The sequence below is a fragment of the Rhinopithecus roxellana genome, chromosome 13 (genome assembly GCF_007565055.1).
Source record: "Rhinopithecus roxellana isolate Shanxi Qingling chromosome 13, ASM756505v1, whole genome shotgun sequence".
Classification (NCBI taxonomy): Eukaryota; Metazoa; Chordata; class Mammalia; order Primates; family Cercopithecidae; genus Rhinopithecus; species Rhinopithecus roxellana.
Window position 1 is genome coordinate 72465475 of NC_044561.1, and position 22475 is coordinate 72487949.

The 22475-nt window shown below is 51.9% G+C and overlaps 1 protein-coding gene across 1 annotated transcript in view; it reads right to left on the minus strand.

Annotated features, from left to right (window-relative positions):
* CDH4 (cadherin 4) overlaps positions 1-21743 on the minus strand; it is a 704949-nt gene extending 683206 nt beyond the window's left edge. Inside the window, exons 1-2 of the mRNA XM_030914248.1 lie at positions 21534-21743; positions 19144-19255 (exon numbers count right to left, since the gene is read on the minus strand). Coding sequence (XP_030770108.1) covers positions 19144-19255; positions 21534-21590 — 169 coding nt within the window. The 5' untranslated portion in view covers positions 21591-21743. The remainder of the gene's footprint in view (positions 1-19143; positions 19256-21533) is intronic.
* Positions 21744-22475: the final 732 nt, after the last annotated feature.

Sequence of the window (22475 nt, forward strand, 5' to 3'; positions counted from 1 at the left end):
CATACACACCCCTCACACTTCTCTAGCTGCTGTCCAGCACATGCACACACACGCACACACAAAGTCACAACAAGGCCATAATTTAGGAAGACGTGGAAGAGAGTATAAAAACATTATATCATTACACACCGTAATACATCCGAGACAAAAGAGGTGGAAATAATTCATCTTACTTAGCTCAGGTAAAGGGGAAGGAAGAGGACAGCAAAAGAGGGCTTAATGGAGGAGTGACTCTTGAATTAGGAAGCCCCGTAAGATTCCCACAGGGGAAAGGGCAAGCCAGTCAGAGGGGAGCAGTCAAAACAAAGGAACAGGTGAGAGAAGGGCTAGCAAGTTCCAGCAACCTCAGCAGGCAGACCAGTGCTGGTGCCTAGAAGGGGGTGGCCGTGGCATAGGGAAACAGGGAAAGAGGCCCGGGTACTATTGCATGGAGGGCCTGGAATGGTGCATTTGGACTTGAATCTGCATAGGAGTAGAAGCCTTCAAAGGTTTTAGAGAACCTGAGAGTCTCTAGGATCCCCTGCTTAACGGGACAAAGATGACTGCAACTACTTTGATATCCAGGAACCCACAGGTGTCTATGAAGTAAAACCCCAAAAACAACAGCAAAATGAACAATGTGATCCATTCAGTGAAAAGCGCAGCATCTTGCTGGCTCCCAGGCCTCCCTCCGCCCAGCAGTCCCTGACCCTGTGGACTTCTTAGAGTCACAGTGATGGAATCTCCACTGCCCAGGACCACCATCCTTGGCCTCCATGGATGTCCATCCCATCAAAACAGCTGACTTGGCCACAAGAGAAGCAGCAAAGCCAGTGAGAGAGTCACAGAACATCATCCCAAGCAGGGCACAGGGTTGCCAGGCACAGCCCTGTCATTCTCCTGGTGGGGACAGAAAGACAGCAGGGACATAGCATGGGATTTATCCACTGCTCAAGTGCGGCCTCCTAATCCTCTCTTCTCGCAACCCCAGGTAAACACCAAGATGAGCACCTTGATCAAAACACCCACCATAGAGCAAGCCACTTACATTGAGTCTAACCGAGTGCATCTAATCTCAAAGCTTGAGATCACTGAAAAGCAAAGGCATAAGCACAACATTGCTACAAAACTCCTGGAAATATGTTGAGTTTGAAAGTGCAAATGTGCACTTCCGGTCTTAAGTTCTAGCTTAAGAGTTCAAACAGAAATGAGACTTCAATTTATACTCAGGAAAATAAAAACAGATTAACAAAATCCAAGTCAAGCTGCTAGAAGAGGTTTTTCTGTGCCAAAAGACAGGCACTGTGAGTTTTTCTAAACAGGTTATCACTTAAACATTGTAAAGTACTAGACTTATTTTTTAAATAGCAAAACTACAATTATCTCTGCACATCCCGTATCACCGCTCTGCAGTGCTCCTGCGTAACGAACCCACTGTCAGTGATACTGGCGGGATGAGAGTGTCGCGGACATGCCAGGCAGCCAGCCTTATCAAAATCCAGCCACATTAATCCTTTTCCTTACATCAAAAATCAAATAACTTCCTAGAGAGAGGCTACAGTCTCACCAAGAGCAGTTCCACTGGGAGAAGGCGAGTTGAGATTAACAGTGCAATATGTCAGGAAATCAACAGATAAGTGTTTGCTTCCACCCCCAGTGATGCTCAGAATCCAGGATCCTTCAGAAAAGCAGTCAGGTGTCCCAAACTGCATACAGTACTCCTCCAAACTGCGCATGGTACTCCCCCAAACTGCCCACGGTACTCCCCCAAACTGTGCATGAAACTCACCCAAAATGCGCATGGTACTCCCCCCAACTGCATATGGTACTCCCCCAAACTGCACACGGTACTCCTCCAAACTACATGCTACTCCCCCAAACTGCGCATGGTACCCCCCCAAACTGCACGGTACTACCCCAAAGTGCATGTGGTACTCCCCCAAACTGTGCACAGTACTGCCCCAAACTGCACACAGTACTCCCCCAAATAACTGCACACAGTAATCCCCCAAACTGCCCATGGTACTCCCCCAAACTGTGCACAGTACTCCCTCAAACTGCCCATGGTGTCCCCCAAACTGGGCATTTGTCACTCTGAGGGTGACCAGGAGCTTCTGCAACAAACAATGCACTCATTGATGGTGCCATTTTCCAACAACAAAAGTTTTGACCCATATGGTATTTAAGCGAGAAGGAAATAATATTATTTCAAAACTGATAAGGGAGAAATGCAATAAGACAATTCCTAGATAACTGCATGGAAGGGATGTCTTTCTGATAAAACAAGCACCTTTCAAAATGAGGAAATAATGTAATTTTCTGCCTGGCAGACAGGAACAGATAGACAGGGGGCGGCTGCAACCTCCCTGTCTCAGGAGCAGCCCCTCCGTTCCACTGGGGCTGGAGGAAGTGATTCATTAGTGCCTCCTTGAAGCCACAACCTTAGAAAGCCACTGGGGGACTTTTTATGCGCACGTCGGAGAGTGATATCCTTCCAGAATCCTCCTTTCAGAACCCAACAATGGGGCATGTCTCTGACCATCCTGAGTGCCAGCAGGCTGCAGCCTCAGGGCTGCCAGGAGGAGGAGGAGGAGGAGGAGGAGGAGGAAGAGGAGGAGGAGGCGGCGGCCTGGCATGAAACAACTCTTCTTGGGGCTTCTTTTGTAAAGGGAGGAAAAGCCATTAATGACACAATTTCAAGTGAAAGAAGGAAGCCACCAAGTAGAAGAGCAGCGCCTTGCCTCCTGGTCCCCTGCTCTCTCTGGCTGTCCTCCATGCACACGGCTCTCCGCCCACCCTACCCCCAATCAGTGAGCCGCCTTGTTTAAACACAGCACGTGCAAATCCACGTGGGTCAGCCCCGAGTCCCAGCCTACCCCCGAAAACAGCATCTTGGCACGTTGAGGGGAGAGCTCAGTGACACCTCATGCTCATCTTTCCATTGCAAAAAGGCAAAACCAGGACCATGGCATCGTGACAGAACCATCTCGTGAGGGGCACCTTTTCTCACTTGCCCACGGTGAGGTACAACCTCCAGGTTGGTGGGGTGGAAAACTCAAATTCTGTTGTTCAGTTCACGTGGCTTCACGCACCGTTGTAAGAAGAGGCCGGGGGAGAGCGTGGGAGATGTTTGGGATGTGAGTGCAGACCTGAGAACCCCCAGGCCGGGGCCTCACATTGTGGGATGCAAAACCACGGCCCATGGCTCCATGCCAGCCCACAGGGCAATTTAATCCTCTGCTCACAAAGAAATGACAAAGACAGCCCGCTGGCCTCTCTGTTGTGCTGACTCAGCAGGGCTGGATGCTGAGGGCTGTCTTCTATCACTTAGGAAGAAGGAGTGCCATTGTCAATGAGCTGGATTTAATACAGCAGAGGATGCCAGCCCCAAAGGGCACTGGGAAATTAACTCACGATGGGCAATTATTTCGGAAGCCAGGCTCTCCACATTTGCTGTCATCACAGAGTCTCTGCGCTGTCCCCTCAAACTTGCATCCCAAGTAAAGCAGATGAGATGAGGCCATGGGGCTAGAGATGCCGGTACGAAGAAGCCCTTATTCTCCCAGCTCCCAGTCCATCCCTTTAAAACCCTGGAGAGTTCCAGAATCTTGATGTGCTGAAATTCCAACCCAGAAAGTGAAGACAGCCCCATTCTAATTTCAGGGATTCTACCCAAAGTCTGTCACTGCCATCATATTTAGAAATGAGATTTTGAGAGAATATTGTACTTATAGCATTTAACATTGCCCCGTAGGTTCCAAGAGTGTCAAGGCGGCTATAGATCGAATGCAATAAAGATGTACTGCAAAAAGTTTCCCAGACTATGAATCCAGGGGATGGTAAATGTTTAACCCAAAAACACCCCAGAGGAAGACATCCTCGCCACTCTGGAGCTGCCTCGACCTCCCCGCTAAGGTGCCATCACTCAGCCATGATGAGAAAACACTTGAGGCTCACCCCCCCCCCACCCCACCACTGTTTACGATGGATACAAGTTTTCAAAATGGATTTCAAAGGCCCCTGTAATTTTGGCAGCATGACATTTTATGTCTTATAAGCTATTTTTATTAGCCAGGATTGAAGAAAATTGACGTTTACCAGCCATTAACCTTTCAAGCACATAACTCTATTTTTTTGCTCCACATGGAGCAAAAACTGTCTTACACATCTGTGTGGGTCAATCCTTAAGTGTCCAGCGCCTTTAAGGAAACAGTCATTGCGAATCCTCTCTCTTTCCAAGAAAACCTAAGTTCTCTAATTTTACGGACTCTTGATCGCAATTTTATAGCCTTCAGCCTGGCACTGGTATTCCATTTTTATCTTAAAATATAAGAACTAGATAAAACAAGTTATATAATCCCTTCTTTGTATCTGACGGAAGATGGAAAAGAATAAGATAACCTGAGAAGAAGCTGCAGGCTGCAGCAGGCCTATTCTCAGAACAACTTACTTCTAACCCCCATCTGTTCATCGCTGCCCAAGCATTAAACAGGATACGACGTAATCCAATCATACCAATACCTGATTAATAAATAATGATAGCAGGTAACTTATGTTCATTACCACCTCTCTCCCCCATCAGCCTACGGAGCTTTAAATAAGCCATTCTCCATAATTTATTCATTCAATTTTTAAACATGCCTTTTGCCAAAAGATCTCGGGCCACGCGTAAGAAATGTAAAGGCCATTGAGGGAGAAAGTCTCTCAACAAAACCATAAAACCCATCAAATCCAGCCACCTTCTGATGGAAAAATGACTGCTGCAAAGGTCAGCCAGCCCTCTTCACATTTGGGGGCCAGATTCTGGAGGAGGTTGGTCTGAGGAGCTTGAGGTCATCGTCGACAGCTGGGGCCATGTGGAAGTGAGTGCCAGCGGCTCCGGAGGTCCAGTCACGCGCTGGGAACACGGAGTTGCTGTCTGAGAGTCTTCTCGCCGGGAGCCTCTGGAGCCTGGGGGTGGGAGAGCAACTCACCTTTCCCAGGTGTCAGCGGCCAGGCAGGTCACTTCACAGGAACTACAAGAGGAGGACAAGAGCAGGAGGGCAGCTCTGGCAGGGCTGGGGTCTGCTTGGCGGAGCAGGGCCTGATGTGTTTACATTAATAACTAATTATAATTAATTAATAACTAATTATAACTAATAAATAAGAGCAAGCCAGCAAGCCTTGGTGTTTCCAGAGCCTGGTGGCTCAATACACATGGACCACGGATCACCCTGCTGGGTCTTCAAGGCCCTCGTGAGATGGACCTGGCATCTCCCTCCTATGAGGTGGGAAAGGTCACACAGGTCACAAAATGGTCCAGTGTCACAGAGCTGATGGCTGAGGACTAGAAACGTGGACTCTCCAGGCAACAGGGTGTACCAGGTCTCCACGGGGGGCTGGTTCCAAGGTGATACAGAGGACAGTGGTGGAGGACAGGACTCTGAAGGCTGACCCCCCTCAATCTTGGCTCCTCCAGGGCCACTAAGGGAGTGGCCGTGCCAAACTGTCCTATGTCAGCACCCCAGCTCTGTGAAAGGAGGGTTAGTAACATGCCTCCTGTCTAGGGTGGTCATGCAGATGAACCCAGGTGGCATGGTGCAGCACCCGGCATGGGGAGGGCTCCATCAGCGGACCAGAGCAACAGACAGTGGTGCCATTAACCCCTCAAGTGGGCTGAGCCCCAGGACCACCGCAGAGCTTTCCATAGGATCCTGATACTCACCCAAGGTGTCTGCACAGCACAGCTCATCACATTTACAGGATTCAGGAGCCAAACGCCAGTGGCTGTCCCCACCAACAAATCACCCAGAGCCTTGGTAATATCCCATTGTCTTAGTCCATTGGTGTGGATATAAAGGAATACTTGAGGCTGAGTAAGTGATACAGAAAAGAGGTTTATTTGGCTCATGGTTCTACAGGCTGTACCAGAAGCATGGCACGCATCTGCTTCTGGGGAGGCCTCAGGAAACTTCCACTCATGGCAGAAGGCAAAGGGGAGCCCACGTGTTGAGATCACATGGCGAGAAGGGAAGCAAGAGCAATGAGAGGGAGATGCCAGGCTCTTTCTATAAGGATGACTTCTCCCAGGAGCTAGCAGAGTGGGAACTCACTCATCACCGCAAGGACAGCACCAAACCACTCGTGAACGCTCACCAGGCCCACCTCCAATGGCTGGGATCACATTTCAACACGAGATTTGGAAGGGACAAATACTCAAACCATAGCACCCACTGAAGGAAACAAGAAGACAGGAGAAAAGGTACATTCCTCTTTTAAGTTTTCACTGATGCAAACCAACCCCAGCATCAGGAAAAAGCAATTCAGCCACTGACCTGTTGGCCTGGGCCTCCCTGTGCGCAGGCCCCGCTCGGCTCCCACTGCCTGGCTTTGCCTCCTGGTTCTGGCTGAGACGCTCCAAGACATTAGCCGAACAAGGTCAAGTGCAGCCAGAGGTGCCTTCTCCCCTCCTTGGCCTGGAGCTCCTCCTCGGGATCCACGCAGGAGACGTGGATGGACCCAAGATGCTCTGGCATCCAGCTACATGCCACCAGCTGGGCTGGCCAGGCCCACTCCCATCCCAGGCACTGGCTCTCCAGCTGCCCAACCCAGAAAGAGAGACGGGAGGGCAGGCTGTGTGTTCCACAGCCACACATGTCGGAAGAAGACGCTTGGGGGTACAAAGAGCATTCCCCTGTCGACTGCAGGCCCAGACCCACACCTGCAAGAAGCCTGCTGCAACACAGGCTGCGAGAGTGACACCATCAGCCCTGAAGCCAGGCTCAGCAGCTGCTTTCCTGAGCCGTGTGCGAACCCTCAGCCAGGCTGCAAACACACAGCTGCTGGAAACACAGGACAGGAGATTCCTGCAGCCAGAAAGAATATCTTTTTGCATTTCCACAGTCAAGCGGTTTTGGGGAGAGAAGAGGCGTGTTCCGTAAACACTGGAGAGTGCCCAGCTCCTCTCTGTGTCCCTCCACATCTCATCAGCAGAGGGAGCGTGCCTCCCCTCTCCGTCTCTGTTGAACGATCCATTCCCAAACGCAGACCTTTAGATTAACAAAATATTTACAATATATCTATGTGATATTATCTGAGCTATAATCCTTGTTAAGATTCCATTTGACAGAGGAAGATAATGGGTGGAGAACAAATGTTCCATATACATTTTAATTCCAATGAAATTGTTCTATGTCACGCTTTACAGTATAAAATACCCCATTACTACACTGAAGTGCCTCATTTGCCTTTCCGGTGGGACTGAAACACCCAGCATTGTTTCAAGCCACCCACCTGAGCTGCACTTTGAGATGCTGGTTACATTTGGCAGATACCTTCCCAGATAACACGGTTTCTCTCAAGGGATGCAGCCCCTGGGGAATCCGAAGCTAAACATCCTCTAAGCCTGAAGCCCTGATGCTTTCCCAAAGATCGGATTCCCTGGGAGATGGAGAGAAACAGCAGAGTCCCAGGTCACAGCCCCAGAATTCCCAGCTCAGTGGGTGGATTCGTTCCCTGTGACTGCTGTAATAAATGACCACAAACTTGGTGGCTTCAGGTAACAGAAATGTATTCTTTTGCAGTTCTGGAGGCTGGAAGTCTGAAATCCCGGTGTCAACAGGGCTGTCCTCTCTCTGCAGATTCTAGGGCAGTGTCCTTCCTTGACCTTCCCACCTTCCAGGGTCTCCAGGCCTTCCTGGACTTGTGGTTGCATTGCTCCAGTCTCTGTCTGTGACTTCACAGGGCCTCCCCCTCCATGTCTGTGTCTTCTCTGTCTCTTGAAAAGACAGTTGTCCTTGGGTTTAGGGCCCACTCAAGTAATCCAGGATGATCTTATCTAGAGATTCTGAAGTTGATTACATCTGCAAAGACCCTTTCTCCAAATAATGTTACATTTCGAGGCTCTGCATGGAGGGATCCTTTGTGGGTCACTGTTGGCACCCTCCAGTAGGTCTGGGACAGGACCCAGCAGGCTGGCGAGTTTAGCAAGTACCCCCCAGGCAGGCAGTTCCTGGACCACAGTTGATCATCTTATCCCTCTGCTTTGCACAGGGAAACTGAGGTCCAGAGAAGGAAAGGCCCTCATCCAATTCATCCCTCTCCGGACTCCCTGCCAGCATCTCTCTGCACCCTATCAGGGGCTGCAGCCTGCGTTTCTCCTTGGACCTTCCTGGAAGTGGAAGCCTAGGACTTCACACCTAGCAACTCATACACCAACTTTCCTTCATGCTTTTCTAGGCACATCAATATAGACGGTATCTCAACTCACATGTGGGTGGCCAGAACAAATGCAAAGCCAAAAATTTCAACATTTCTCCAATACAGACACACAAACCCAAGGGCACACTGCTGAAAAGACACCTGGAAGGCAAGCCTTTCTCCTCTGCCTTCTCCAGAGACAAAGAGAGCTAGGCGCTTCTTTGGGGAGAGACACAGGGTCCAAAACCCACACCCTGGGAATGGAAATTCATTAAATCGTACTCCAAATGGAAAATGCACCCATTCCAGGAGCAAGCACACCTCTCAACACCTGGGGCTGTACCAGGGGCATCTTTCCCGGGCTGGGAAGCACCCAGACCCTCAAGGATCAGCTTCCTATTAGCAAGGCATGAGCAGCACTCTGGGGCCCTGTGGATATTCATCTGTCGTGGAAGGCTTACCTTAATCCTCCCTAAATCCCCACATACTGTCAGCAAGAAAACACAGTGAATCCAAACGAGGAAGAGTGAGAACGGTCCAAATTGGAAGCTGCTGTGGGCTTCCCAGGCAGTTCACCCTGCGGAGTCCCAAAACAGCAGATCCCCACCTCAGGACCCACAAGGGACACTGCCCCTCTGAGTCCTAACTACAGCCACAGGGTAAGGCAGGTGGCAGGAGCTCCTGGAGCCAGGCAGGACTGGGTGAGAGCCAGTGGGCTGTGGCTAAGTACTGGAGTGTTCCTTCAGATAGAACCCCCTGACCCACAGCTCATGCCAGGTCACTCAGTGGCTCCATGCCTCAGTTTCCTCAACAGTGAAGTGGAGATGCCACCCCAAACCACTGAGGTCTGTGTAAGATTGTAAGGTCTGTGTAAGATCGAATGAAGGAGCCACTGAGGTCTGTGTAGGACTGAATGAAGGAAACACTGAGGTCTGTGTAAGATCGAACGAAGGAGCCACTGAGGTATGTGTAAGATTGTGAGGTCTGTGTATGACTGAATGAAGGAAACACTGAGGTATGTGTGAGACTGAATGAAGGAACCACTGGGGTCTGTGTAAGATTGAATGAAGGAGCCGGGCGCAGTAGCTCACGCCTGTAATCCCAGCACTTTGGGAGGCCGAGGCGGGTGGATCATGAGGTCAGGAGATCGAGACGATCCTGGCTAACACGGTGAAACCCCGTCTCTACTAAAAATACAAAAAATTATCCGGGCGTGGTGGTGTGCGCCTGTAGTCCCAGCTACTCGGGAGGCTGAGGGAGGAGAATGGCATGAACCCAGGAGGTGGAGCTTGCAGTGAGCCAAGATCATGCCACTGCACTCCAGCCTGGGCAACAGAGCGAGACTCCGTCTCAAAAAAAAAAAAAGATTGAAGCCACTGAGGTTCGTGTAGGACTGAATGAAGGAACCACTGAGGTATGTGTAGGACTGAATGAAAGAGCCACCGAGGTATGTGTAAGATTGTGAGGTTCATGTAAGACTGAATGAAGGAACCACTGAGGTCCGTGTAAGATGAATGAAGGAACCATTGAGGTCTGTGTAAGATTGAATGAAGGAACCACTGAGGTACGTGTAGGACTGAATGAAGGAACCCCTGGGGTCTGCAGGATTGAATGAAGGTCACCGCACAGTGTGGGACGCATAGCAAGTCCTCAGTGTGTGGAGGTCAGTGGGAAACTCCCACACACACCTGCTAGGCTCGCTCTGTCGTCAGACGTGCATGTGGTCAGCAGAATCACGGCTCCCCAGAGAGGTACCCATCCTAATCCCGGAGGCTGTGAGCCTGGGATCTTACAGTGGGGACTTGGCAGAGGTGACTGAATTAAGAATCTTGTGATGGGAGATTATCCTGGGTTACTCAGGGAGGCCCAAGGTAATCACAGGGATTCTTACAATGGAAGAGAAGGACGTAGAGAGAGGTGGACGTGACCAGTGACCCTCAATAACCCTGGAGGACGGCACAGAGATGCTTCGCGGCTGGCTCTGAAAACGGAGGAAGCAGCCAGGAGCCAAGGAGTGCAGAAGCCCCGAGGAGCTGGGAGGCACAAGGACACGGATTCCCCCCGGGAGCCTTCAGAAGGAACCTGCCCTGCAGACACCTTGATTTCAGCACAGGGGCTGGAACTGGACTTCTGACCTTCAGAACCACAAGATAATAACTTTGTGTTGTTTAAGCTGCTACATTTGTGGGCATTTGTACTGCAATAAGAAAATAATATAATTTGTAATCTAAGTAAATTCCTCCTGGAAAAGGCAGTGTGGGAGATAAAAACAAATAGACAAAGTCCCATACGGAGTGATCTGGGATGCGCCTTTTAACTACCTTAAGCTGCAGGTCTCATGAAAGTGCTAAATGAAAAGACACATTAGCACATGGTAAGTTCCCCCAAACAGCAGCTCCTCCCCTCCTTCTTGGCCCCTGACGTGGGGGTTGCCAGGAAAATGGCCTCGGGGAGCACATACTGGGTCAAAGATAATTAAGTAGGGATTTTTGGTTTGTTTGTTTTCTTTTGTTTAAGAACCAAAAGCAGACACCAACCAGAGACAATACCGGAGGCCACCAGGAGAGGGCAGCCCAGAGCCCGGGCAAAAAGGCACCAAAATTCTGAGCCTTTTGACAAAAAACAAAGGATTTTACCACCCCAGCTTGCAAGACACCACAGTCCCACTCTGGGGACTGAAGAGCCGGCAAATGCCATGAGGTTTTACAAGAACACACTCAGGAGAACTTTATCGCCCTTGACAGAAAGAAGCTTCATCCGGCTTATGGTATTTTTTACAGTGGAATTCACTTGGAGGAAAAATTGCTTCTTCAAAAAGTCAGAATAATAGGCACACCTTTTGAAAAGATGAATGCTTGCTTGCTCTCTCTCTCTCTCTCTCTCTCAGTTCATGATTAGTCCTGGCATCTACTTAACCTAGCTTTCAAAGAAAAAAGAAAGGAAGGAAAGGAGGAAGGGAGGGAGAGAGCAAGGGAGAGAGGGTAGAAAGAAGGAAGGAAGGAAGGAAGGAAGGAAGGAAGGAAGGAAGGAAGGAAGGAAGGAAGGAAGGAAGGAAGGAAGGAAAGAAGGGAGGGAGGGAGGGAGGGGGAGGGGAAAGGAGCGGAGGGGAGGGGAGAGGAGGGGAGGGGAGGGGAGGGGAGGGAAAGAGGAAGGAGGCAGGGAAGGAGGGAAGGAGGAAAAAGCCCTTTCCTTAATTTTAATCCACCTCCATTTGCAACATAAGAGAAGTCACAAAATTTCCACATTTTAAAATTAGTATAAAGGAGCACACAATACAGGTACATACACACCAAATACTCTTCCTTTGAACTTGATTATGAATTTCACTGTGATTATTTTTAACACTGCAAGGTAGAATTAGAAAAATCACTACTTCCGAAACAAAGCCACAGGTCTTGGAAGCTTATACCAACCCAGTTGCCATGCAGTCCCAGAGTGGAAGTGACCCTGCGCACAGGAAGGTCACCCCTGGAGGCAAAGGAGTGCAAAAGGCCTTCACCACAAGGGGGCTTGGCAGAAAAGGGGAACCCATGTGAACCTTGGAAAGCACCACATCTTCAGACTGTTTCAAGTTATAGCAAGCACACTGCTCTCTCTAAGCTTAGAATACAAGATCTCTGCAGACACCCAGGACCCCGATACGGGCAGAAAGGCCATGGCAGCCTCAGGACCAGCTCTCACGGCATCTGCTCGAGAGAGGCTGTCAGGGAGCCCCGCCCCGGCTGGCCAGCTGCAAGATCCTGGCACTTTCTCTCCATCTGTAACCGGCCTCACTAAGGCTCCCGGTGCCCGGTGTCACAATGTGAGTGTAGACAACGATGGATCCGTGCATAAACCCAGCTCAGATGGAATGTGCTCAGGGCTTCCAGGACCGGCCGGACTCTGCTCTCAGCTCCGTCTCTGCACGGCTTTCCCCGCGCTGGCAGAGTCTGAAATCCAAGTGAGAGCTCTGCTCTGGGACTGCTCGCTGCATGCTCCGAACTGAAAGCTCCCACTGGCATTGCAGAAGCTGCGGGCTCTTCTAATCCCAGGGCTGCTTTTGCAAACCCCCGGTATTTGGAGTTTAGACCCACTTCAATTGAGCCTTATACAGGAGCAACTGCAACCAAGCACTTCCCGACACACTGAGGGCCTCTGTTTACTGCACATATCTGTGTGCCTGGTCACTGCTGGTTTTACGGCTGTGGCCCTGAACATCTGGGTCCGATCCTGTCTGCACATGACAGCAGGGCTCTAAAACCATCTTCTTTAACATTAATTTGGAGATAGGAATGAGCTAAATGCCTAGGACTGCACAAAGAGGGAAAACAGAGCAAATCTCATACCCGTAGGCCAATCTCCAGAACTCACTGATCTTCAGTTACTGATCCATAAAATGGGAACAATCTTACCTCCCTGGAAGGGCTTTTGTGAAGGTTAGATGAGATATCATATACCAAGGACTGGACAGAACATAATGTTATTATAACATTATAATTCTGCAAAGCCTCATGCTCCCTCATCTGAAGACTCATTAAAACACATATTTCTCAAATGCAAAACCTTAATCTTTAAGTCACAGCATCAATGAGTTCACACATCCTCATTTCTGTAGCTGGTGCGTGCACTGCCTTCTACAACGAAAGGGGTCTGCTCAGTGGCAGTGAACAGAGAAGCAGCGGTTAGGAAGCTTGCAGGGTGGGAATCCTGATCCACTGACTTAGGAATCAAGTGATCTGGGGCAGGTGTGGCCGCCTCCTTGAGCCTAGATTTCTCATGGGTAGCAGCAGGGCCACTGACCACAGCTCCCTCTTGAGATGAAAGGCAGCGCCATGAGAAGCAGCTGCACACAGGGGCACGCGACTGTGCAGAGCCCAGCAGGGCGGCAGCATTCTGCCTTGCTTTGTTTCTAACCAGGGCTACCAGGACCCTCTCTCAGCGTGAGATTTGGCCTGTAGACGACACACCATGCAATGCTTTCTGTGCTTTATTCCTGGGCTGGTCCTACCTTTTATCTGATAGCTACCCCTTTCTAAGGACAGGATATACACTTCCCTTTCTGAACCTCTTAATCCTGGGACCAGGCAAAACTGTAATAGGGAAAAGCTGCTGGAAACCTCAAACAATAACGGCCCCCTGAAAAGGTAAGAACCACCCCCAGAGATGGTCAAAGAGATCCCATGGACTCCATCCTGGGCTCTGCGTGCCCATTTTCAGGGATCCCTGAAGTGACCACCCACGGAGGCGGTGGACGTCTGGGTGCTCAGAAAGAAGCAGCCTTCTGACTTCGACAGCAAGAAAGTCTGGGCAAGCCACCAATGGGGTCTGAGTCCCACTCAGTCTTCACATAATTCTGCTTATCTATAGAGACCAAGGTTCCCTAGAACCAGTGGATATTGTGACCAGAGGCAAAACCCCCAATACATAACTTCTGGCTTCCTGGAAGAGGATCACTACAAGATCCAGCAAAGAGTTTACATTTTCTGGTAGGGGTTCAGATAGTCCTGGCTTAATATATCTAAGGGTTCTTTCATCTCTTGGCCATAAGACAGTCTGGAGTAGTGACTGTTCATTTATTCAACAGTTACCAAGTATTCATGACATGCTCTCTGCAATCCAGTGTGCTAGGTGCAGACACCAATTCACAAAGGAGCAGAGGAGGGCCTTTAAAGCAAGAGCAAGTGGCCAAGGTCCAAGGAACACAGGAGGGTAGAGGCAGCCTAAAAACCCAGGCTCAGGACAGAGGTTGACTTTGGTAGTGTGCACAGCTTTCCCCAAGTCAGGGAATGCACTTGGCTGCACGTGACAACAAAACCAAGCATGGTGTTTTGACCTTATTTTTCTCACCACTCAGGAGACAGTGAGTCAAGGGCTCTGCCATTGTTCGAGGATGCCTTCTGGGAACCAATTTGTGTTCCACCATCCTCATAGTCACAAAATGGCTGCTTTACCTCAGCCATCACATCTGAGTTCCAGATAGGAAGAAGAAGTAAGAGCAAAGGGCAGACGGCATGGCCAGCTCAGTTTGTTCCTTGTTACCAAGAATAAAAACGGCTTTCCCCAAAGCCTAACCTAATAGACTAACCTAATTAGATACCAGTGACCAGAAAGAAGCCACATTGCTACCTTGGTGTAATGAGTCTAGAGGTGTATTAAACAGGGCACATTGTCAGCCAATGGACTAGCACAGATGAGGTTTGTTGGCGAGGGAGAGAGAGAGAGAATCAATCCTGGACAGGCAACTTCCAATGTCTAATAATTCTAGGCATACATGGTTGGCTTATCATTAGTACCACTTATTTGAATATTCACAGCAGCTCCCTCTCTGCTGTGAGTTAACCAAAGCAACTCAGAAACAGGAACAGTGTCAGTATTTTCTGACTCGTTCATTACTTCATTTGACTAATACTGACTGCACAGCCACCATGCATTAGGGCAGCGCTGGATATCGGGTATACAGGAAGACAGATTGACATTCTTGCTGTGTATCTAGAATGCCTCTGCCCTGGAAGAGTTGCCTATCTATGCAGAGGTGGTTCAAACCAAACTGCATGGGCAAAGAGCCTATCTTCGAACTACTTGTAAAGACAAGATCACAGTACTTCTGGCCATGTAGTGCGGCAGAAATGGCAGATTCTTAGATATGGATTCCAGACACCCACATCTGATCTCTCTTCAACCATGCCTCTGTCTGAACGCCTTTGTATGCAAATGAGTCGTTCACTCATTCAGCAATTCATTGTCTGTCGACTCTGCTTCGGGTATAGTGCTGGGCACTGGGGAAGGTCTACTCAGCATCCATGCCTCCTTCTTCCTTCCCAGAACGAAGCCCCAATTCTGTTCTGAGATGAGCAATTTGGACACCTACCACGTGATGGATTATAATGGATCTAAGACACACATGACAATGCACTTCTCTGCATTCCCAGAGCTCCATCCCCATCAGTTCAGCTAGGAGTGGCCTGTGACCTAGTCAATGACAACTTCTGCAGAGATTCTCAGAAAGTGTTTGTTTTCCTGGTACAGGGAAGAAATGCAGATGGTGCTACTATCTGCACCTTCTTCTGCTCTGAACTCAGAAGCAACGACTGGAACCACAGCAGCCAGTTTGCAGTGATGAGGCACTAAATGACACACTAAAGATGGCAGAATGGGAGAAGAGGATTAGGCAGGCACATGACCGTGTCCCTTGTCTGCTGCTCCAGCATGTGGCCACCTATGTCTGCACTCACAGTTATGTAAGAAAAATTCACCCCCATGTATTTGAGATTATGTGAATTGGGTTTTATTCTGTTGGCCAAAAACATCCTGAAATGATATAAATAGAAAACAAGAATGACAGAGCTCTGGCCGGGCGCGGTGGCTCACGCCTGTCATCCCAGCACTTTGGGAGGCCGAGGCAGGTGGATCACGAGGTCAGGAGATGGAGACTACCCTGGCTAACACGTGAAACCCCGTGTCTACTAAAAATACAAAAAAAATTAGCCAGGCGTGGTGGCAGGTGCCTGTAGTCTCAGCTACTCGGGAGGCTGAGGCAGGAGAATGGCATGAACGCGGGAGGCGGAGCTTGCAGTGAGCTGAGATCGCGCCACTGCACTCCAGCCTGGGCAACAGAGCGAGACTCTGTCTCCAAAAAAAAAAAGAATGGCAGAGCTCTTCCCCTCAGAAACCTGAGAGTTTAAAAGAGATGAATGGCCAGATAATGTAAGTTCTCCAATAAGGAGGGAGAGGGTGGTAGAGGGTATACAAGATGGTCCCTCTCCAATAAGGTGGTAGAGGGTACACAAGACGGTCCTAAATGAATTGAGAAATGGGGAGAGGCAAGGCTTTGCTGAGGACGTCATGTTAAGTCATTAGAAACAAGCTCCTCTTTCTATACTCTGTACATGGTGTACCCATGTTAATATACTTTGTATACTCTATACATAGTGTACCCACATTAATCTGATGATGCCAGGCTCCACCCCATCCCCAGTGAACAGTGTTTCCACTCACCTGTTCCCGCTTCGTTCCAGGATAGAGGGCAGATACAACCCAGGAGCCCTCAGTTCCCGCTATGCTACCTAGGACTCTCCCGCCTGTACGAGTTTTCTGCTATGAATCGGGTCTGGGTGTGCCTAGACTCCGCCCACCACGCGGGAGAGCAATGCAGGTCATGGTACTAGGCTGCAGCTTCCAGGCAGGCTGGCCATTAATTATTAACAAAGCAGAGAAAAAGACACCAGCTTAGCCATCACCCCAGACTAAACTACGGTTTAGAGAACACTGCATTTTAGCCTAAGGCAAACGGCTTCACCGTCCTATTTTAGATATGACCATGCATCAGTGATCAGGGCCATAAGTGAATTATCCTAAAAGCAAAACTGTAGCATAAGAGTATATGCAACTGCATGCAAATACTCTCCAGAAAAAGCACAGGGGACACAGGAGTGGCGTCTAGGAAGGCTCCCATCAGCAGCAAAGTCCTGCATTTCCATACTTCGCGGCTCCGCTTCTCAGAAGGTTCGTAATACATAGTATTTGCTACCCTATTGGGGAAAACTATTTTAAGCCTAATTAGCATGAAATTTTTAGAATGCAAATGCTTTTCATTTAGACATAAAACAAAATGCCACGACATTTCTTCCATCCATTTATCATAAACAAGTTAATTACTGTGTAACAAATCGCTCCTGCTGGAATCTGTATGTTTGGGGCTGCTGTGAGCTGACTCAGGCAAAGGGAAGGAGCCATGGAGCGGCCGCTAATAGCTCATGGCCTACTCAGAGGAACACGGCCACTCTGTGAAGCTGCACTCGTCAAATTAAGGTTAAGCTCTCTCCGCTGGAATAACTCAATTATAAGTAGTCATTATCTGTTTAACTTGATTCCTACCAGAATAACAGAAACACCATGCTTCCTGTCTCCTCTTCACACAGGCCTCCTCACCGTGGTCTTGTAGTTTCAAAGTACTCTGCATACAGACAGAAATGTCACTGTGCCCTGGTTTCAGGGCCTGTCAGCCTTAGCTCTTGCCTCCATTGTGCAAAATTATTTGTCAGATATAAAACATCTCTTTCTTCCTGAGACTCTACACCTTCAGAAGAATGAGTGGAAGAAAACAGTGAGAAGGGAACCCACACAGGCGCAGGAGAAGCAAGGTGACTACAGCCCCTAGAGGAGGGGCAGAGAGGACCCAGCAGGTCCAGGTGCTCGGGAGATTCTCTGCAATTCTTCCCTGAACCAGCCCTGGGCTGGGTTGCACACGTAAGTCAATGGGCGCTTGGAAAATGAGTCCACACAATGTCTGAGCTGGTCCAGATTCACCCAGGGTCACGTGACTCTTGATATCCCACGAGGCGAACACCACCTGGCCACGGGGGCCAGGCTGACATGAGGCCAGTGATCTAGGCTCTCCCACCACACCAATCAGGAGCACAGTGCAGTTTGGCCTGGACCACTGGGAGTGGAGATCCCCACACAACACACCATGAAAGGGAAGAGATGCTCGTGTGAAATCTCACGTCGTGTTGTAGGAAGTATGAGAATTTGTCATTCTCTTCTGTAGTAAGCAGTATTTATTAATAAAAAGGAGGCATTTTTCTTAAGTGCCTGAGTAAAATTGGATACTCCAGGGTCTTAACATATTTGGCCACATAATCAGAGAGCTTAAGGATGCCGGTTTCAGCACAGCAGGACATGCACACAGCCGACTGCAGTCAGCGCCCCACGAGTTATAAGGGATCGTACAATGCACTGAGAGTGAAGGATCCTCCCCAGGCCTTCTCTAGGGGTCCACTGAGATTCTCAGTAAAGCAAACGATCCTGAAAATGGCCTACCCATTCCAACTCCGAAGTGACAAAAACAGTGCAATGAACAGAGCAGCTCTTGAAAACTCTTTACTATGTACGCCCTCTCAGATTGCACATCCATTCTACTCCTAGATCAACTACCTAGAGATTTTTTATTTTTTTGATAATTAATGAGTCAATAGTATCACAGTTTAGATAACAAAAATAAGTCAGAAAACTTGGATTGGGTGCAAAATAAAAATCTTATCCACATAACCAGGAATCAACAAGTTCTGTCTTGAAGGGCGAGGATCTGAAAAATCACTATAAGCGTGAGCGAGTTCACGCACATGCATGCACACAAACACACACACAGGAACCACTGTCAGTTCTGCAGGGAAAAATTTACCTTCTCTGGGACACAAAACCGGTAGGGCAGTCAACAGTCCCGAATGCAGAAACTTAGCTTCGATACTTTATCCAACATTCTTTTCCTCTATTGCTTTGAAATCAACTCAAAGGCTGCCACTTCCAGGAAACTGATGCAGAGAAGAAAGGCTCACAGCCAAGGTGCTCACGGCAGAACTCTGCAACCTCCGGGAAGGAAGAACTGATTTATGTTCCCTCTCATGCAAATATAAAGTTTAATTAGTTTGTCTTGAAAGGGAAACAGACCAATAAGCAGGATGATCTACTGTCATCTGAGTTTTGAAGTTGTCTCCGACTTTCCCTTCACAAGTGTGGATATAATCCTGCAATTACGATCCAGCTAATTGGTAGTTCCCTCCTGCATGTGTGTTTTCGTGTTGTCAGTGGGGCAGTAATGAAAATGAATGCCACATTTGTGAACAGACCGTCTGTAGGCTTATTTACTGCATTTCCAACAACATCGTCTGCTTTATCATACATTTCAAAGCAGGGATAATTTAAGTCTCCAGAACTTCATACATAAAAATACTTGGTAAGAAAGTCTCTCTGCACACTATTTGGGTGATGTTACATCCGAATTACAGTTTGTTGCCCAGGAAATGATTCACTTCACTCAAAAATGACAGGGATTCTGAATCATTCACCTGTTATGCAAAACGCCTTTCAGGTCAACCAATTTACACCTCCTGCACTTCACCACCATCGTTTTGCACAAAGACGAGGCAAGCCTTGCCTCTCCCCTCTACAAGTTTCCCCAAGGAAAAGCATGGCAGCAAATCACTCCCACCCCTCCACGCCCCGCCCTACCTTGAAGTAGCTTCTCCCCTTCTAGAATATTTTGGGAGATTAATGCCGTGTAATCGTCTTCAGAGAACCCAGCCTTGCAGGTCTCTCTGGTTGTAAGGTCCTCATTATGGGCCTGGGAACACAAAGGGGAGAGGGTAAAACAATAAGTTCACAGAAATTTAATCCAACCGACATTTATCCAGGGCCTGCTGTGCAAAAGGTCTCTGGCTAAGAGAGAAAGGCTGTCAGGCCACAGACTCCACCCAGATGCCATATCCCCGTGTCTGCTCCTCTGCTCTCTGGGGACTTTAGGGAGCACTCTAGAGGCTGCAGACCCCGAGCATCCTTCCCCAGCCCCACACACAGCAGGATGCGCTGTAGGAAATCAAGGACGGACTGACGGCGAAGCCAGGCCGGCCAGGGCCTTATTGGCAGAGGAGATGCCTGAGGAATGTCCAAAAGGCAGAGACGGAAGACTTCAGTCGCTGCTCCCAAAGCCACTAAGGGAAGGGAGGCCAAAGTGTGGGCGGCTCTGCAGACCATTCGCGCTTTGGGCCCAACGCTCCACACTCTTGGTAAGGCGGAGGCGGCAGCTTCTTAGACCTCTTCGGGTCACCGGGAGGGAGGAGAAAGAGGAGAGCAAGAAAGAAGATTCTCTAGGACTAGGTCCAGAGTGGGGCGAAGAAGGCAGCTCTGCGGGAGGCTGCCAGTGGCTGGGGTGGAGAAGGCGGTGGAGGTGCTTCCGCCTTTTAGTCTTCAGCCCGCATTTTCACCCTCGGAGCCCCCATCTCCAGCCCAGGCAGGGAGACAGCTCCCCTAACTGACCGGAAAGGGGGTCTCCTCCTGTCCTCCGGAGCTTGCTCGCCTTTCCTGCTCAGTGGGGAAGTCTAGAGCCCGTGGCACAAGGCCAGGGAAGGATGGGGTGGGCGACAGGGCCATCTCCCAAGCTTCTAGGAGGGGGCGTGACAGGCAGAAGGAGGTGGTGGAGGGAGAGGCAGTGTGTGCAAGCAGGAAGCCAGCCCCGCTGCAGGAGCAGGAGCCGGAGCCGGAGCCGGAGCAGGAGCACAGCGGTGCTCGGCTCCCCGGCGAGCGCAGGAAGCCCCGGGCGCAGCCCGCACCTGGCAGTGGCGCCTCCCGCCCGCCGCCTCCTCCAGCCCTGCGCGCTGCTGTCGCCCGCCCATGCTTTGGCTCCTGAGGCCGCCCCCACCCCGGAGCTCCAGGATTCCAGACGCCGACCCCGAGGAGGGCACCCCTCTGCCCCCAGCACCGAGGGAGGAGAGCTGGACGCAGGGTAATTCCTTACGAAAAGCTCTAAACCGCGGCTTTCCTTATCGGCCACGAAGCTCCAGATCGCACCCGCAGCCCGGTGGGAGGCTCAACTCGTCCAGGAAAGTTTCGACCGGCCCCGAGCGTGTGCCCAGCGCACCCCCCAGCGCCCCGCGGCCTCGGAGCGGGCCTCCCGCCGCTGGCACTTGTTTATTTCCGAGGTTGCAACAGCGCTGCCCGGGAGGAGGCAGCGAGGCCGATCGGCCACGAGAGGGGGTTCCTGCAACTCCCGCCGCCCCTCCGCCTCCGCCCAGGGGCGCCCCCGGAGCCGCCGCGCACTCTGCCCCCGCGGGCCGCGCACCTCGCCAGGCGCAGAGCAAAGCCAGCGATCCGGTCCGCGGGGCTCTGCAGAGGAAGCGGGAGACCCGCTCGCCCTCCCGCGCCGCGCCCGCCTGGCGTCCGGCTTCCCGGCCCAAGCTCGGCCCCGCTCCCAGCCCCCGGGGCCTCGCCGGACACGCGGGCTCCAGCCCCGCCGAGGGCTGGGGGGGGGGGTGAGAGTGCCCCGCAGTCCTACCCCGCCGTCCACCCGCAGCACCAGTCCTGCCGGCACCCAAAACACTGAGCGGCGCTGCGCAGCGGACCTCCAGGCCTTGGGCAGGAGAGGTCGGGCAGGCGCCCCGCACTCCCGGATCCCCGGCCTGCAGCCGCCGGGCGCCTCACACCTTCAGGCACGGCCGGGGCTGGGCTCGGCAACTCCCGCGGCGCGCGGCTCCCGGGCGATGGGGGGCGCGCCGGCTCCGCCAGTGGGAAGCCTGCCCCGTGCAGACAAGCCAGCTCCGGGCAGCGGCTACAGGCTCTGGGCGGCCCAGGGAGGCTCGGCGGGTCCGGTGCAGGCGGAGCTCCCCGGGTCCTCCACCGAGCCCTACTCCCACCCCGCTCCGCCACTCCCCGCTGCCCAGGCGGCTTCCCGCTCCCGCCGACCGCAGGCAGCTTCGCGGAGCTCGGGCGCCGGGCTGGATGCAGCGGGGAGCGCGGCGGGGGAGCCGGGAGAGCCTTGCCGGGTGTGTGCGCGCCCTGCGGGCTCCAGGGACGACCTCGCGCTGCCCGGGGCTTCCGAACGGCAGGGGCGGGAGGCGGCAACTTACCCGGAGCGCCCGGGAGAGCGAGAGCAGCAGAAGGAGCACGCCGGCGCCCGCGGTCATCTTCCCCGCCGCCCGCCCGGTGCCCGGCACCGGGAGCCCGCTCCCTTCTGCCGCCACCGCCGCCGCCGAGACCACCGCCGCCGCTCCCCCGCGCCCGCCCGGAGCCTCCAGCCCCGCTGCGCCCGCCGCGCTCGCCGCCCCGGCTCCGGGAGCCAGGCCAAGTCCGGCCGGCGGCGCGTTCCCTCAGGCCGGTGCGTCCGCCGGCCTCGCAGCCGCCCGCGCCTCTGTTCCGCGCGCTCCGAGCTGCAGGTGAATCCGCGGCCGCCCCGCCGAGGCCCCGCCCCTTCGCCCGGCCCCTGCGCTCGCTCTGCCGACGCGGGCCTTAAAGGCGCAGCGCCCGCGCGCGCCCCCCGCGCCGCAGCAGCCCAGCCCAGCCCCGGCCCTCCTGGATGTCTGGAGCCCGGTTGCGGCCGAAGAGGCCAAGGACGCTCGGTCTCCAGGGGGAAGAAGCGAGGGTGTGGAGACTAAAGACAGCGCTGGGGTTTCCGTCCCCACACCCGGGGCACCCCTTCTGGATGGGGCGTTCCCGTGGTGCTCTTAGTCCGACTTCCCGCCGGGCCCGCGGCGGTAGTGGGCACTTCCATTATGTCCTTTATTTCTCGAGTCTCCTTGCTAACTCCCCTGACCCGGGCCTACCTCGTCTGTTTCCACCTAGAGCAGATGAGCAGAGGGCCAGGCTGAGATTTCAGCCCGCCGGGCTTTGCACACCCTCCGGCTCCTAGGAAAACTCAGAGCCTCTGCCCAGGCTAGGGATGCGCCCTAAGGATTGGGGACGGTACTAATTCCTGCGTGTGCATCAAAACACACGGTTAGGCCTCAGCAGCCAAGAAAGAAATTAGAAGCTCCAAGAAAGAAAGAAGTGCCCAGACAGGAGCTGTCAGGAGT